General features: G+C 38.6%; 1 protein-coding gene across 1 annotated transcript; it reads left to right on the top strand.

The window, feature by feature from the left end:
- fuca1.L (alpha-L-fucosidase 1 L homeolog) lies at positions 1–14,316 on the top strand. Its single transcript, NM_001113426.1, is given in 8 exon segments — positions 1–387; positions 8,088–8,222; positions 8,314–8,451; positions 9,721–9,826; positions 10,276–10,476; positions 10,569–10,759; positions 12,378–12,477; positions 13,110–14,316. Coding segments are annotated over 8 exon segments (1,392 nt in total). The 5' UTR covers positions 1–7; the 3' UTR covers positions 13,251–14,316.
- Positions 14,317–16,906: the final 2,590 nt, after the last annotated feature.

Genomic DNA, 16,906 nt, shown 5'->3' with positions numbered 1-16,906 from the left:
ACAGTTTATGCCGGTGGTAACAATGGTTGCTGCAAAGAGCTCTCTCACCTGTGCTTTACTTTTTCTTTGCGCTCTGGCCGCTATTCTGCATTTAGGCTCCTCGCGTTACGCTCCTAACTGGGAGTCTATAGACGCTCGGCCGCTCCCCCCTTGGTTCGATGAGGCCAAGTTCGGGATATTCCTGCACTGGGGGGTGTTTTCAGTGCCCTCCTTTGGCAGCGAGTGGTTCTGGTGGAACTGGCAGCACGAGCGCTCGGATTCCTATGTCAAGTTCATGGAGCGCAACTACCGGCCGGGCTTTACCTATGCAGACTTTGCCGCTCAGTTCACTGCAGAGTTTTACGACCCGGACGCTTGGGCGCAACTCTTTCAAGCCGCCGGGGCCAAGTAAGTTTTTAACCAGATATTGGCAGAACTGGGTCAGACTCTGTGTTCCATCCTATGCTTAAAATGTGCTTTTTTTTTTTTTAAAGCCACGAACAAGCATGGTGCCTAGCTAAACTGCCCAGCCTGGTAATTGCCATTTACTTGCTTGTTGTCAGACTATATACACAATTAGTTCTCTAACTTTTATTACACCCTGTACAATGGGAAGCAATGGAATATCCAAATTGCAATGACCAGCTCTTATACACTAATAGTTTAAGTTGCCTGGGGTACTGCAAATTGTATATTCCCAATTCCCCTTTGTATTGTGCCACTCGCCTTCTTGAATTGTGTCTGGACTCCCCTATCCATTGCAACCGAGTATTTATTACACCGCTTGCGACTGGCCGCTCTTGGACAGAAAACACTCAAATATGCATTTTTATGACAAAAAATATCTTGGTTATCAGGCATTTCTCTGGTAACTTATAATATCCTTATATTTTACAAGAGGGGGTACTTTATTCATTATATATATAGTCCCACAGTACCCGCACTCAAATCATGGCAATTCCAGTGGTGCAAGATCAAATGACTTGTATATTAAAAGGGGGATCAGCACTCACTGTAGTTGAAGTGAAAAAAGTTGCTTTTATTTTTAAAACAAGTTTACATCTCAATCCGACGTTTCAGACCCACATGGGGCCCTTTCTCAAGGATATATATATATATATATATATATATATATATATATATATATATATATATATATCAACAAAATGGAGTGGAGATTAACCCTGGTCTGTGACCTAGTCCAAAGGACAAATTATATATATATCAAAGAAGCCCAGACAACTTGCTTGTGCATCAAGAAAAAACTTTTATCAAGCAAGTAATGAGTACAACGTTTCGAAGCTCCCGCTTCTTTATCAAGCAATGTTGTACTCATTACTTGCTTGATAAAAGTTTTTTCTTGATGCACAAGCAAGTTGTCTGGACTTCTTTGATATATATATATATATATATATATATATATATATATATATATATATATATATATATATATATATATATATATATATATATATATAGTGTAAGTTAGGTTGAAAAAAGACACACGTCCATCAAGGTTAACCTTTTAACTCTTTTGTTTTTAATTATTTTTTTTTTACTTGCTTAACTGCTAGTTGATCCAGAGGAAGGCAAAAAAAACCCAGTCCAAAATGGCAAATATGAAACATTATATGGCCAGTGTCGGACTGGGGGTCCTGGGCTCACTGGGACTGCTACCTCAGGGGCCCCTACACACTGTCGGACTGGGACACCAGGGGCCCACCCCAAAACCTTATACCAGGGGCCCACTCTCAGTAATATTTTCTTCCTCTCCTCAATCAACCTCTATTCTTCTAGTCTCTTTTCTTTACATACTATAATCTATTATTCCATCTATTTAGCCTCTTTGTTCTCATCGAAATTGATAATGACCAAATGTTTAGCTAACTGGGGCAGGGTACAACGTACCTCACAACAGATGATGTGTGTGGTTCTAGGGCATTAGCCTTAATGCTTTGAATAAACAGCAAATATGCATTTTATCCAGGTACAGAAAATATTGTACATTCTGGGAAAATAAATGGTGGTTTTCCTCTTTTAAAATCCTTTACTGTCCTGTATCTTTGCAGTGTTAATTTGTGATGAATGGGGTGTAAGAGTTATATAAACTTCTGGATATAGGTAATTTTAATGGCTGCTGCATCCCACTTGAGCAGTGACAGGCAAAATGCAATAGGTTATATTGTTCTCCATTGTTTAGAGTCTTAGCATGTGATCTTGTAACTCAAAACTTCCTGGTCACACCTTGTTTTTGACTTTCTATTTTGATCATGTGTTTGAGCCTTTATAGTACTGACACACCTCAACAATAGTCAGAGGCAAGGGTGAAACGGGGTTGCTATCACTGACTGGTGGGGATAATCCAAAAATGGATTGTGTGTGTGACAGAGTTATGTCACTTAAATACATTTTTCTTTTTTTTGTTGTTGAGATATGTGTGGAGGACAGTACTTCCTTACTTTCTTCTCTGTCTTTTCTACCTCTGCTGGCCAGCGCAAACTCTCTTTCTTAATCTGTCTTTCATTATTTCTTGTGTCTGTCCTACACCATTCTCAGCCTTGAAACATATTTTTTCTCCTGTGTTCAACATGGCAACAACAGGGTTAAAAGCCATGTGAAAGCAGTCTGTTTGCAGCTCTATAAAGTTAGAACATTTAAACATTAGTTTTTCCTCTTCAAAAAGCAACTTGCCACTAAAATATACCCTTTATATATGAGTTCAAACTTTAACATTTAAAGTTTAAAATACTTACCTGAGTTTCCCAAGTTGATCAGTCTGCACAGGGTTTGGTGAAACACATGGATGTAGTCTGATTGTTGTCAGCTGTGCACAGACATTTCACAGCTTGGATTTCAAACTTTGTTTAAATGTGAGTTTCTTTTTACCCTTTTTATGATGTAATCCAGTGATCCCCAACCAGTAGCTCGTGAGCAACATGTTGCTCTCCTACCTCTTGGATGTTGCTCTCAGGGTCCTCAAAGCAGGAGCTTATTTTTGAATTCCAGGCTTGGAAGCAAGTTTTAATTGCATAATAACAAAGTATAGTGCCAAGTAGAGCCTCTTGTAGGCTACCAGTCCACATAGGAGCTACCAAATAGCCAATCACAGCCCTTATTTGTTACCCCAAGGGACTTTTTCATGCTTGTGTTGCTCCCCAAATCTATTTACATTTGAATGTGGCTCGGGTAAAAAAGGTTGGGGACCCCTGTTGTAATCTATGAAGGCTTATATGTAAATGTACATGTAGAAATTGCAAATATTGTTAAAATGTAACATTTTGTTTAATATGAGATGTATGATGTCACAGAACCACAAAGCATTCTGGGAGCCTTGGGTATAAAAGGCCGCTCCCAGTCAGCAAGACTCTGTCTGATGTTGGCTCTCTTCAAGGAAAGACCTAGAGAAACTGCTCTGCTGTTCTGATGCCATGCTGAAATTGAGCTGTGTAATACTTTTCCTTCTGCTTTAAAGAAATAAAGCTACCTTTTTCATTGCCAAGCAAGCTTCAGCAACCTCTGTTAGAGGGCCCACACCACAGTGTGAATGCAGACATATTTAGCCATCTCATTGTCCATAGGGATTCGGTATCTCAGACTTATAAAGAAACTGGTCTGTCCTATTGAATCATGAACAGTAGTAGGGTATAGTAATGTTTATATGTTTTAAAATATATATATATTTTTTTGCTTGATCAAGCAATTGATATTGGTATTGATAATTAAGAGCACCCTGTGAAACCACTATGAATTAGATTGATTTGTCTCCTGATTTAGTCCTATTCATTATTCATCCGTCCATAATGATGGTTTGTTGCCCACTCTTTTACTGAAATACAAGTTTATTTCATGAGCACATTTGTTTTGACATTTGTGGAAAGAAAACAAATGTCAGTGAAAAATAATTTTGTAAAGAGGAAGTATTGTTGTTGTTCTGCATAGCCATGTTAATGATGTAGGGAGTAAATAAGATATTCATGTCTTAGTGCTTTGAAGTTTCAGCAGACATGTAGCATGACTTTACTGCATCCTGCACAGGCTTTATTTAAAGGAGTTGTTCATCTTTACATTAACTTTTAGTATGATGTAGAGAGTGATATTCTGATAAAATTTGTAGTTGGTTTTCTTTTTTTATTTGTGGGTTTTGAGTAATTTTAGCTTTTTATTCAGCAGTTCTTCAGTTTCAGCAATCTGGTTGCTAGGGTCAAAATTACCCTAGCAACCATGCATTGATTTGAACAGACTGTAATATGAATAGAAGAGGGCCTGAATAGAAAGAGGAGTAATAAAAAGGAGCAATAACAATACATTTGTAGCCTTACAGAGCATTTGTTTTTTATATGGGGTCAGTGACCCCCTTTTGCAAGCTGGAAAGAGAGTCTGAAGAAGAAGGCATAGAGTTCAAAAACTATAAGAAAGAAAAAAAGTCCAATGGAAAAGTTGCTTAGAATTAGACATTCTATAACATACTCAAAGTTAGCTTTAAGGTGAACCACCCCTTTAACAAGTAGAGTCAAGAGTCCTGGATTTGTTTCAGTTGCACCTTGCTACTTATTTGCAATGCATCATGAGAAGCCAAAACTCAGCTACAAGTTTGTAGTTTTGTAGACCTCTTAAAGCCTTGAGTCTATAGTTGATTGGTGTACATAATACTTGCACCATTTTATGTTAGCATGGTTGTAATGAAGTCCATCTGCAGAAATTTAGATCCATGAGTTCATTGCAGATATGTGGTGTAAAACCTTTGCACAGTACAAAGTGGCATGGTGAGTTACTGGTTATCATCTTTGTCTTGTATTGCTTGGGCCCTCAGAGAAATTCCTCCCTGAACAACACCTACAGAGAGTTTGTATGTTCTCCCTTTTTGGTTTTTTTTTTCCTATGTTGTAAAACCGTACAAGCAGGTTAGTTGCCTCCTGGTGAATTTGGCCCTAGTGTGTATAAATGTGTGAATGTAATACAGAATTAGATTATAAGATACATTTGGGCAGCAACTGATGTGAACATACAACCTTGGTAAAGCACCACATATTGTGCGTGGGCACTATATAAATAAATCATAAATAAATAAGCACATAAATAAAGGCCTTGGGACAGGCAAAGTGTTTAGTGCTTGTTGTCTTAGCCAATAAGAACTGTTGAAGACTCATTGGTTGACACTGGCGTAACTATCATAAAGCAAACCCCAAGACACTGGGCAAAGAGGAGAGCCCTGGCAGTATTGGAGTCTGCTGTATGGATCAACTTCTTCCACCCCTTGCCATCCACCGCAAATGAGTGGCAGGTCAGTAAGTCGGCTGACACTAGGGCAGGCCAACAGGCTGGCCCAATATACTGTAGTAAATGAGCTCCAGTTTATGTCTCAGGAAAAATATTAGCTAGCGCCTGTTGGTAACTGATATAGTTTTATAAATCTGTAATACCTTATAACCCCAGAGGTTAAATACATGAATCTGTTTTTGCTCATAATGAGCATATGTTAAACCTATCATATTCATTCAAGTCATGTTGCAGGTGGATTGTTGGTAACATGCCAAGACCTTCTTTATCATGACTGATATATGTATAAAGTATTTTTGGTAAGAATTTGGCAACATTAATGTAAAGCTATAATCCAGTCAGAAATATTTGTACATTTGTTTGTTTTTTTTTCCCCTTCTAAGATTCAAATTGCTGCAAATTAATCAGTATTTTTAGCCAATGTGTAAGACCTGGAGTGGTTTGAGAGCAGAATGAACACTAGGCATTAGTCACTCCTAAATTTGTTTCATCACCAGTATTCCAAAATGTCTCAACACCTTCATTTTAAAGATTTTTTTTTTTGTTCCAATGTTTAACTTCCTGTTTGGATTGTTCCATGCCGAGTGATGTGTGGAAAGAACAAAAGCATATAAAAATGAACATGCTTTTGGTTTATCCAGTAAATAGGTGTAGAGTGCTAACAGATCTCAATCTAAGTGCAATAGCACATCTTGACATTAGTCACCAGAGATAAATCTCCTCAGCCATCTAACCTCCTGCCGATGCTAATGTAGATGTAGGAATCTAGAAATGTAGAACCCCCTTTTTGCCATGAGGCTTTTTTTTTTATTTTGGGGGGGGGGAGTGGTGGTGGAAAGCAATAACTGAGGATACCTTTAGCAATAAAGCTGTCCATACATCTACCAAAAAACTGCATAAATCGTGTCATATGAATAAGCTATGGATAATGTTTACTCACCCGACCTGTTTGAAAACTGTATCTGCCTATTCACCATCTCAACCACTGTTTTTTGTTTTGTTGGGTTTTTTTTAATGTTACCTTGACCCCTATATTTATGTGTTGAAACACAGGCTGTAAATTTACTTGTTATATTCTTTTATAAACCCTGTGGTATTAAAACAAAAAGAAATCCTAAACAGTTATATAGTGAAAAAAACCAGCATTTTTTGTGTCCGATATTTCTTTTCATCATTAACGCACAAAGGGGCAGATTTATCAAAATGTTTGTTTAAACTTTAATGCATAAAAGTCATCCAAGTTCTATGCATTCCTATGGGATTTTTAGAAGCGTATTTATCAAATGGGGAACTCTGCTTTTAGGGTTTTTTTTAATGAAAATCTGAAATTTTATGATATTTAAAAAAAGTCAGACCAGGCACGGATTTATGGCCTGGACCTAGGGCGGCATGCTGCCCCCAGCTCATGTGGGAGGGGGGCAGTGCAGGCACCAGAGCCGGGCCAATCTGGCCAGGCGCCCTAGGCAACCTGGCCAGCCACGGTGCCGGCTGAGTGTGCTCTTAATTACGCATGCGCGAAACTGAGCTCGAGCGCATGCGCAAAATGGTGTGAGCGCATTTGCGCAAAAAATACCACCCACAGTCAGGGAGAGACGGGACTGGACAAGGGGTAGGCAACGGAGCAGCTGGGGGGCACCAGGCACATGCCTTCTCTGCCTAACCCTAGTTCCTGCCCTGGCAGGGACTAGGACTGCGCGGCCCAGGGGAGCTAGGACTGCACGGAATTGGGGCGGAGGCTGGAAAGGAAATCAGGCTCTGAGTCCGACCAAACTAGAATGCATGATTTGACCTTATTTATTATTAAAAAAAGCTTGATTTAATCAGATCAGGGAAAACTCAATAAAATTGAGTGAAAATCCGAACCATACGGTTTTTTTTCCCTGAATTTCCCGGATTTTAGGCTAATTCCAGAGCAGACCATAAAAATTTAGGAGCAGATTTATCAATATGTGAGATTAGAGTTTACCACAAAAAAATTCACCTTTCTATTCATTCCAGTGGGATTTTTAGAAGTGTATTTATGAACTCTAACTTTCACCCATTGATAAATATGATTCCAAAAAAAAATTACGGTAGGAATGAATATACAGTGGATGAATTATTCTGTTTTGAGCTCTGATCTCACATTTTGATAATCTGCCCCTAAAACTACAGAATGCTAACTTCTGGTAAATTACTAAAGATACTGGGCTGGGGCTTTTTTTTGTCATCTGTGTTATTATATAACTCTCCTGGAAATAAAGCTTGGTAAGAGACTTTAAAGATGCATACTAAACTTGTCGTTTTCAATAAAGAAGATGAGGATGAATGAAAATGTATAGCTACTTTTCTGCATACCGTATTTCCTGGGACTTTCTGCTTAATTCAGTCAATCTAGATTAGGATCTGACAAAAAAAAAAAAAAAAGCCAAGGGACTGAAATTCCTCCTATTAATTTTACTTTCCTGTAGCCTGCTGAGTTTCTGTAAGACAAGTGTGCTAGATCTGAAAAAAATTACAAAAACATATGATTCACTTCACAAGGAAGCAAATTGAAGATTATGTTACAAGTCCTTTTAAGACATTATCACTGACATATGATATCACTTGGTACCATTTTGGAAAGGGTTTTTTTTTTGGAAACTTTTGAATTATAGCTATTGCATTATCCTTGAGTAAGATCCCAATGTCTCAGAAATGTTGGAATAGGTAATTGTACAAGATGCCATGGTAGTAAAGATAGGTATTGATCTCAGACAAGAGACCCATCAAATATAATGATATGTGTACAGGCAATTTCCAGTTCTGTGACGACTTTTGGGCAGTATCTGAATTTGCATTACTTTGTTTAGGTATGTTGTCCTGACCACCAAGCACCATGAAGGTTTCACAAACTGGGGCTCTCCGGTGTCTTGGAACTGGAATGCAGTAGATGTTGGGCCACACCGTGACCTGGTGGGAGACTTCAGCAATGCATTAAGAAAACGGTTTGTCACTAAAATATTTAGTGTAAAACTTATCAAAGTAATCAATTTTTTGTTGTAGCATTCTTGTAAAATGTTCTTGCTTACATTCTAGGAACATAAGCGTTGGTTTGTACCACTCATTATTGGAATGGTTTCACCCACTTTATCTACTAGACAAACAAAATGGATTCAAAACACAGTATTTTGTTTTTTCAAAGACAATGCCTGAGCTCTATGACTTGGTTAACAGGTAAGACCACTGAACAACACCCTTTGTTACACTGTCTGGTTAAGTTGCTCATGTGACACAAAGCTCTCAAGGGACTTTTCTTCCTCAATTTGAAGTTCTGGTTCATAGCAGAAATCCACACTTGTCTGGATTATGCCAAATCACTGGCAGCTTTTATTACAGATAATGTCTATCCCATCATAGCACTACATCTGCCTTACTAGACATTCAAAAAGGCATATGAGTAGAGTGATGATTTTATGATTTGCTGTTATTGGTAGCAGCAGTCTATATAATATAATCTGAGCTGTAGCAAGTCACGGCTGTCTTGTCCTTACCTAGTGTAAAGGATATACTACACAGTATCTCACTACCCAGAACTGAGGGCTTTAGAGACCACTCCCTTTTTTCATTTTAGCCGGTAATGTTTGTTGCTCCCCCTTTAAAAGGATTGAAACCCCCCAAATGTATGTTGTATTGGTTGGAATTATCTCTAAGCAACTCTCTCGTTAATTGTACATTTTCTGTGATTTTAACGGCTTTATTTTTTTTTTTTGTAAGATCAATTTCAGTACAGTTACGGGATCAGTTATCCAGGAACCACTTATCCAGGATGCTTAGAATTATGGAAAGGCCATCTCCTATTAACTCTATTTTAATTACATAATTAATTTTTTTTTTTTTTTTTTACAAATGATTTCCTTTTTCTCTGTTATAATAAGACAGTACCTTGTATTTGGTCCTAAGATATAATTAATTCTGTCATCTTGGGTTTATTTAATGTTTAATTTATTTTTAGTAAACATGAGGTATAGAGATTCAAATTATGGAAACACCCCTTATTTGGAAAGCCCCAGGTCCCATGCATTCTGGATAATTGATCCCATACCTGTATTAGTTGTTCAAATTACTTGTTGAACGTTTAAATGCTAAATCATAAAAAAGGAGCATTTTCAGATACTTGATACTATAGAAGAATACTTCTGTTAATGGGGAACTAATGCAAAAATGAAAATTTAATATAAGCTTATCATACTGAAATAAGTAACTTTCTAGATATATTCAATTAACTATTCTGTACCTTTTTCACATCCTTACACTCAGCATCTGTTTCTTTTCATTCTGTATTCTTGCAGGAGTTGGGTGTCAGATTTTGATTGACAGATTCAATATATCTTTAAGGGGGGACTCCCTTTTCTAGCAGATGTGTTAGAGCTTTTCCTACTCCTGCATTAACGAGAATGAAGAGAGACAAATGCTAAAGTTATTTCCTTTTCTTTTTTTGCTCAGATATAAACCAGATCTGATCTGGTCAGATGGAGACTGGGAGTCACCTGACACCTACTGGAATTCTACTGACTTTCTGGCTTGGCTCTACAATGACAGTCCTGTCAAGGTACTACTCCACAACTTTCCATTGTTGTATGTTTTACAGACAGGCCCATTTTTTTGTTGTCGTCATAACTGGAGCTTTATCGCATGCCCTAAATTAGGCACTTCAAACTTGAATAACACACGGTAGTTTTTTATTTTAATACAGTAGAACTTTGATTTTATTTTTTTTCAAGTGACTGAGAAAATGTAAAAATCAGGGAAAATGTCAAAGCAAAGTATTCTTCAAATGCTCAATGGAAATAAGCACAAGGGGTCAGTGCTCTCTTGCATTACCTGTGCATTATCTTGCTGACATCTCTTATATTTTAACATTTTCCTAAAATGTAAGTTTTAAAAATTAGTTTATTTACCCCTGTTACATTTTGCAGTTGCAGCTTATTAAGCCTGATCATGTAAGGGAAAGAGTTACCTTGAAGTTAATAGTCCGTTAATATATAACATTGCTCCTAGGACAATATTGTGGTAAATGATCGGTGGGGCAGTAATTGCTCATGTTATCATGGAGGATACTACAACTGTGTGGATAAGTTTTCACCCAGCACTTTGCCAACACACAAGTGGGAAAAGTGCACCTCTGTTGATACATATTCCTGGGGCTACAGGCGTAACATGCAAGTCAACCAGTTAATGAATGAAAGAAACATAATTTCGGTGAGTTTTGTGTCCTAATAGCAGATTAATTCTGACCATTGCATTGTTGCTATAACATTACTTAGGGTTTTCATCTGATTTGTTTTATGCAGGAACTGGTAGAAACTGTGAGCTTTGGAGGAAATTATCTCTTGAATGTTGGTCCCAGTAAGGAGGGGCTTATAGTGCCCATCTTTCAGGAAAGATTATTGGCTGTAGGAAAGTGGCTGACAATTAATGGAGAAGCAATATATGCATCCAAACCTTGGCGTGTGCAAAAAGAGAATTCCACAGTTAACCTTTGGTAAGTGCTTTGCATGCAATGCCTAAATATCCCATAAAACATTGGGTAACTTTTTTTGTTTTTGCTTTTATTATATTCTTCACATTGCCCATTTACACTCAAACACTAACATTTAAACGGATGTACATATAGCACAGCAATGAAGCTGAATATACTTTCTTTAGAAGGCTAAAAAAAATTACAATTATGCCTTCATAACCCTCATGCCCATGCCATATGGGGCAGAAATACTGCATGCCAAAACAATCCTCAGCCATAAATTTGTCTACTTCAATTGTGTAAAAATGTCCCATCATGTAAAAAGGTGAAATTACCAGCACTGATGCCTGGCAGCTGCTTTCAGCTAAAAACTATATTATGTTTTTGTTTTTTTTTTCCCCAGGCCCCAATCAACTGTCAAGCACCAACGCTGTTGCTTTTAGGCAATGGACATTTTATACTGTACTGGGGGGCAGGAAAGATTTGGCACATTTTAACCACCCATCAAAGAAAACAGCATTTGGACTATGTTCCATAGTCCAGGCTGTTGTGCATATCTGGGAATATAAAATTTCATAGAATTTTATGCAGGTCATGTGAGCAAATAATGTATTTTCCTTACACAATGTTAAAATATATGTGGTGACAAAATAATACACTCTTCCTTCAAAGCCAACTTTGCAAAAAAAACATATACATGTTTTCGGGATGTACAAAATAATCTTGTGACCAAACAAAAAAAAAATTCTTACCTGTGACTTTTTCAAGAGAACAGTAATGTGAGCAAACCTGTCAGCCAGATCATAAATTATGAAGGTTAGCAAGATGTTTGCGCATTTATAAATATGGGTACTTTTTCAAAATTCTTAGAATTTGTTAATTATATAGAAAGTGTCAGTCTGAAAAGATCGGGACCATAGGCACATGAAGTCTCCTGTGTTGCTTTGTACAACAAACATACATTGGTTTAGATATTAACAAGGGTTAACAAAGTGGGAACAGAGTTTTACTTTGGTTGAAGATTTAAAGGAATACTAAATCTTAACAAGGAATTAGGCTAGAAACGTTTTTTTATGGGATTCTGTTCCCGCCCAATGTGACCACAGCCTGTTTACAGTATATGAAATGTCCACAGCAGCTTCCCATCTATTTTGCTGATTCACTCCTGTCACTTACCTGAGCTTAGGAACCGACTTGCAATATATAGAATATAAAAGTCACAGGTTGATTCAGATTCCTATTACATGGCAGCTCAGAAACCCATTAAATTTGTATCATAATTTAATTATCATCACTGTACAACGAGCTTCTAAAACAGGTAAACCTCCATTTCCACTTGATGATTTTAGAAGACTCCAAAACTTCTGAACAGCTGTCCAGAGCACGCCGGGCATGTGTGTTTGTGACTGACACTCAGAAAATAGCATAACAAAGTCCAAGAATTTTGGAGACCCGGATCATTGCTTTTATAGGGCTGCTGAACATTTAGACCAGTGCACTAAGTTCATTATATAAAATTAGGGCATTTCTATCAATATTTGTTTTTTAAGATTTAGTTCTCCTTTGAGCATCTCTGTGAAATCTGCTCTTCTTTTGCAGTGGAATCGTATTTTCCATGTAAATATTTTTTTTTTCCTAGGTACACCTCTAAAGGTAACAATGTCTACAGCATATTCATGTCCTGGCCAGAGGATAATATACTAAAGTTGCAGTCCCCCAAATCGACATCACAAACTACAGTAAGTATTTGCATTCATCCCTGTATGCAAATTTGATGTGCTCCATCAGCCCCTTCCTTAAAGGGCACCTATCATCATGTTTCTCTGCCACTGGAGGTACAGGCTAATAAAGCTTGCACTCCAGTAGAGGAGCTTCCTCCCAGTGTGGATGGCTACACTCTCGCAGGTGGCATTTAAAGGAAAGAAACATTGTTTCCCCCAAGCTCGGGCTCAAATGGCCCACAACAATTTTTTGATCATCGGTGCCCTTTAAGCTTAGCTTGGAGTTATACTCCAGTGTCCTCGTGTATCTTGATTTAGTCCGAAGTGTTAGCTACTGTGGCTGTCCTATGGGGTTATGCAACTTTTCCAGGAGAAGCTGCAGTTATGTTAAACTACGGAATCTAAAAGTGTAATGAAGTACGGTTCTGCAGCAATATTTTTTTCTTGTCATGCTGCAATGCTGATAGACCAACACAGCAGCTGAAATCTTGCTGATCTGCTGATAGTATTTTGATGGGCTGCTTAAAGTTGAACAATACCTAGGTTAATTTACTTGTCTACTCCTAGGCAAAATTGAAGAAGCCTTTTAATCTAAGTCAAATGGTGTGTCTGTGAGTGTTTTGTCGATGATATGTGTACATTTTTTGTAGGTGACTTTGTTGGGGCTGTCTGGACATCTTACCTGGAAACAAAGTCCTGATCTTGGATTAATTGTCTCACTGCCAGCATTACCTCCAGGAGCATTCCCAGTGGAAGCTGGCTGGGTTCTTAGACTGGAAGAAGTAAACTAATGTTGCTTTGAAGATATATCTGTCAATTATTACAGAAGAATCACTTTAATGAATGTCAGTTCTTGGTTAATCAGGGTACAATGATGAGCAGCTAATATTGAGCAATGTGATTGTTCTTTTTTCCTAAAAGAATGAAAATGATTATTGTTTTGTCATCTTTTTCTGCTTTACTTAATGACAGAACTGCATGAGGCATTGCAAGTTCATTCTACATGTTAAAACATTGTGTTTATAGTGTTTATAAATGTAATGACTTGTGCCTTATTTCCTGCAGAAAAAGTATGTTCAGTTCATTCCTGCCCCTGACCTGCTCTCTTTTGAATCACCTGCATTTTACAGTAACTCTGTAGGGGCTTATATGGTCCTGTTTCAGGTACCATGTGGTTAGATAGAGCCTCATTTTCATTCTACAAGTGTTTAGCCATTTTTTCCTCTCTATTAGACAGTATAACAGTACACGATTGGTGACGGTTTAGTGTCCGGTATAGCATTCTTTTAATGGAACGTAAACCTTATCTTTGGTTTTTGCTTTATTACATTCTCTTTCAGTTAACCAGTGTACAAACTTTATCAGTTTATACTAATTGAAGGCACCAGGGTAACTAGCAAATAGGCTCACCATTCATTTTGTACTTTAAGGAACTTAGCAATAGGCACCATTAACCACTGGCAGTGGTTTGACATTGTGATGTTGCCTTTACACTGAACAGAAAGGCAGACACGACAAGACTGTTAAAGCCTTTAGCGAGTAATGTAACTTCCTCCTTTATAAACCTGTTTTGTAGCATAATCTGCACAAATTCTTATCATGCTGTCCCTATCAACACGGCTTCCTCATTATTTGGGACAATTTCTCTTGCTTTTCTGCAGGTTTGTTACTTTTTTTTTTAATAATTAGGGGTTGGTTTTTGAATTTATGGACTTCATCATAAGTCATTAGTGAAATGTAAATTTATATTGTGTGACAAAATGTCTACAAATTATTATTTTTGTTTAAGAGGGAAAAAATGGTAATATAACTTTTTAAAAATCCTGTTTGAATTATAATAAATATTCAGTACATACAGAGATGGTCTTTGGTTTGTTTACAGTACTTCCGCTAATGTTTCCATCTGTTTTGCGAAAATCTGTTGCAGCTAGAAAAAACAAAAATTTTCAGGGAGGCTGCTGTTGTGATCTAAATTAATAACCACAAAATATGACAGAACTACTGAGTTTGCTACAACACAAATAGAAGCAGCCAATGGTATACAAGAAAATACAGGCACATGCTGTGATTAACTTTAAAATGTAAAACCTACATTGCCATTTTCTATATAGAACATCTTATTAGGGGTCATTTACAAACATAAGTGCTAAGGCTATGGGCACACAGACTGTCGTTAACGGCTGTTGTCAGCCTGTGTATTTTTGCAGGCTGAGAGAAGCAGATCTGCTCAGTGCCCCTACTCCATTGATTTTAATTTGATCAGCATGTGTGAGGTCACATACTGACCTCCGCTTCAGCTCTTCTGTGTGTGACCACACGTAGGCTGATCGAATTCAAATCAATGGAGTAGGAGCACTGAGCAAATCTACTTCTCTCATCCTACAAAAATACACAGGCTGACAGCCTCCATAGCCTAACTTGCTCAAGTGAAGTCTGTAATGTCTTTGCTTTCATTTTCTACTTTGTAGTAGTCTGTTCAAAACGAATTTCTTATTATTGGTATCTGCCAATGGGAATCAAACCCACAACCTTTTGGACCAGATTATCGACCAGAGCCGTGCGCTCTACCGACTGAGCTATTGAGGCAGGCTCTTTTAGGAAATGGCCTCAGGTTGGTATTGACTTTATTAGGCAGAAGATGGACTTCCAGCCCTGCCAGTCAATGCAGAGGCACAAGGGGACAATGGGTTAAGACAGTCATCCGGAACCTTTCCCAGCAGGTCTAGGTTCCTGTGGCGCAATGCTTAAAGCCCATGTTAACCCCGTGGGGTCCTGAGTTCTAATCCCGGGTGGGTTCCTTTCAGGGTTCTTTATGCCTGTACAGAACCCTTTCTTCTATGCAGGCTCGCTGGTTGCATTTCCTTCAGGCTGCAGTCAAGAGCGACTGCTACTTTGGAGACGGCAAAACCGGCACCCCCACATGGCTTTTCAATGGCGCATCCAGCAAATTACCTGGTTTCTTTCCCCAAAGGGCCCAGCATTTGAGTCCCAGGGGTGCATTTCAGGGAAAGGTGCCTTTTCTTTTGGCTTCATTACTGAGTAACCAATATTTCACATTTGTTAAAGCACCAAAACTGCCTTCGCTATTTAGCTTCCCAAATGCTTCTTTCAAGAAGGTTCATCTGTTCCATCTTCTGCATGCTGCATTCAAGAGCGACCTCTACTTTCTTTTCTTTTCGCACCAAAGCTGCCTTCGCTAGTCAGCTTCTCAAATGCTTTTTTTTTTTTTTTAATGCTTGGTAGAAACACTGTCCTCATTAAGCAATTTGCCACGGTCAACTTCAGGCTGATGCTAGGCAAATCCCAAAATAGGTTCTGTATGGGGAAAGAAATACCCAAGTTTATGCAAAGGTAAGGGCAAGGTGCTAGATGGGGAACCCCTGGCCTGAAGCAGAGGTACATACTGGCGTAGCTTAGATGGACTAAACCGTTAGAAAAAGGGGCAGCCAAATTGAAGGCAGATGATGGACTTCTGGCACTTGCCCTTCCATCACTTGAGAGTTGGTTAAAGCACAGCAGACCAGAGTTGCTCTGGAGCTTAATTTTTAGCCGAGGTGGGAATCGAACCCACAACCTTTTGGACCAGGTTATTGACCAGAGCCGTGCGCTCTACTGACTGAGCTATTGAAGCAGGCTCTTTTAGGAAACAGCCCTGCCAGTCAATGCAGATTCACAAGGGGACAATAGGTTAGGACAGTCATCCAGAACCTTTCCCAGCAAGTCTAGGTTCCTGTGGCACAATGCTTAAAGCGCATGTTAACCCCCCTTGGGGTCCTGAGTTCTAATCCCGGGCGGGTGCCTTTTCAGACCTTTCAGGGTTCTTTATGCCTGTACAGAACCCTTTCTTCTATGCAGGCTCGCTGGTTGCATTTTCTTCAGGCTGCAGTCAAGAGCAACTGCTACTTTGGAGATGGCAAAACCAGCACCCCCACATGGCTGTTCTATGGCGCATCCAGCAAATTACCTGGTTTCTCTCCCCAAAGGGCCCAGCATGTGAGTCCCAGGGGTGCATTTCAGGAAAAGGTGCCTTTTCTTTTGGCTTCATTACTGAGTAACCAATATTTCACATTTGTTAAATCACCAAAATTGCCTTCACTATTTAGCTTCTCAAATGCTTTCTTTCAAGAAGGTTCATCTGTTCCATCTTCTGGATGCTGCATTCAAGAGCGACCTCTACTTTCTTTTCGGCAGAATCGCACCAAAGCTGCTTTCGTTAGTCAGCTTCTCAAATGCTTTTTTTTTTTTAATGCTTGGTAGAAAACACTGTCCTCATTAAGCAATTTGCCAAGGTCAACTTCAGGCTGATGCTAGGCAAACCCCAAAATAGGTTCTGTATGGGAAAAAATACCCAAGTTGATGCAAAGGTAAGGGCAAGGTGCTAGATTTGGAACCCCTGGCCTGAAGCAGAGGTACATACCGGCATAGCTTATGGACTAAACTGTTTGAA

Source organism: Xenopus laevis, chromosome 2L (genome assembly GCF_017654675.1).
Source record: "Xenopus laevis strain J_2021 chromosome 2L, Xenopus_laevis_v10.1, whole genome shotgun sequence".
NCBI lineage: Eukaryota > Metazoa > Chordata > Amphibia > Anura > Pipidae > Xenopus > Xenopus laevis.
Note: the sequence above shows the minus strand (reverse complement) of the source record. Positions and strands in the feature narration are given on the sequence as shown.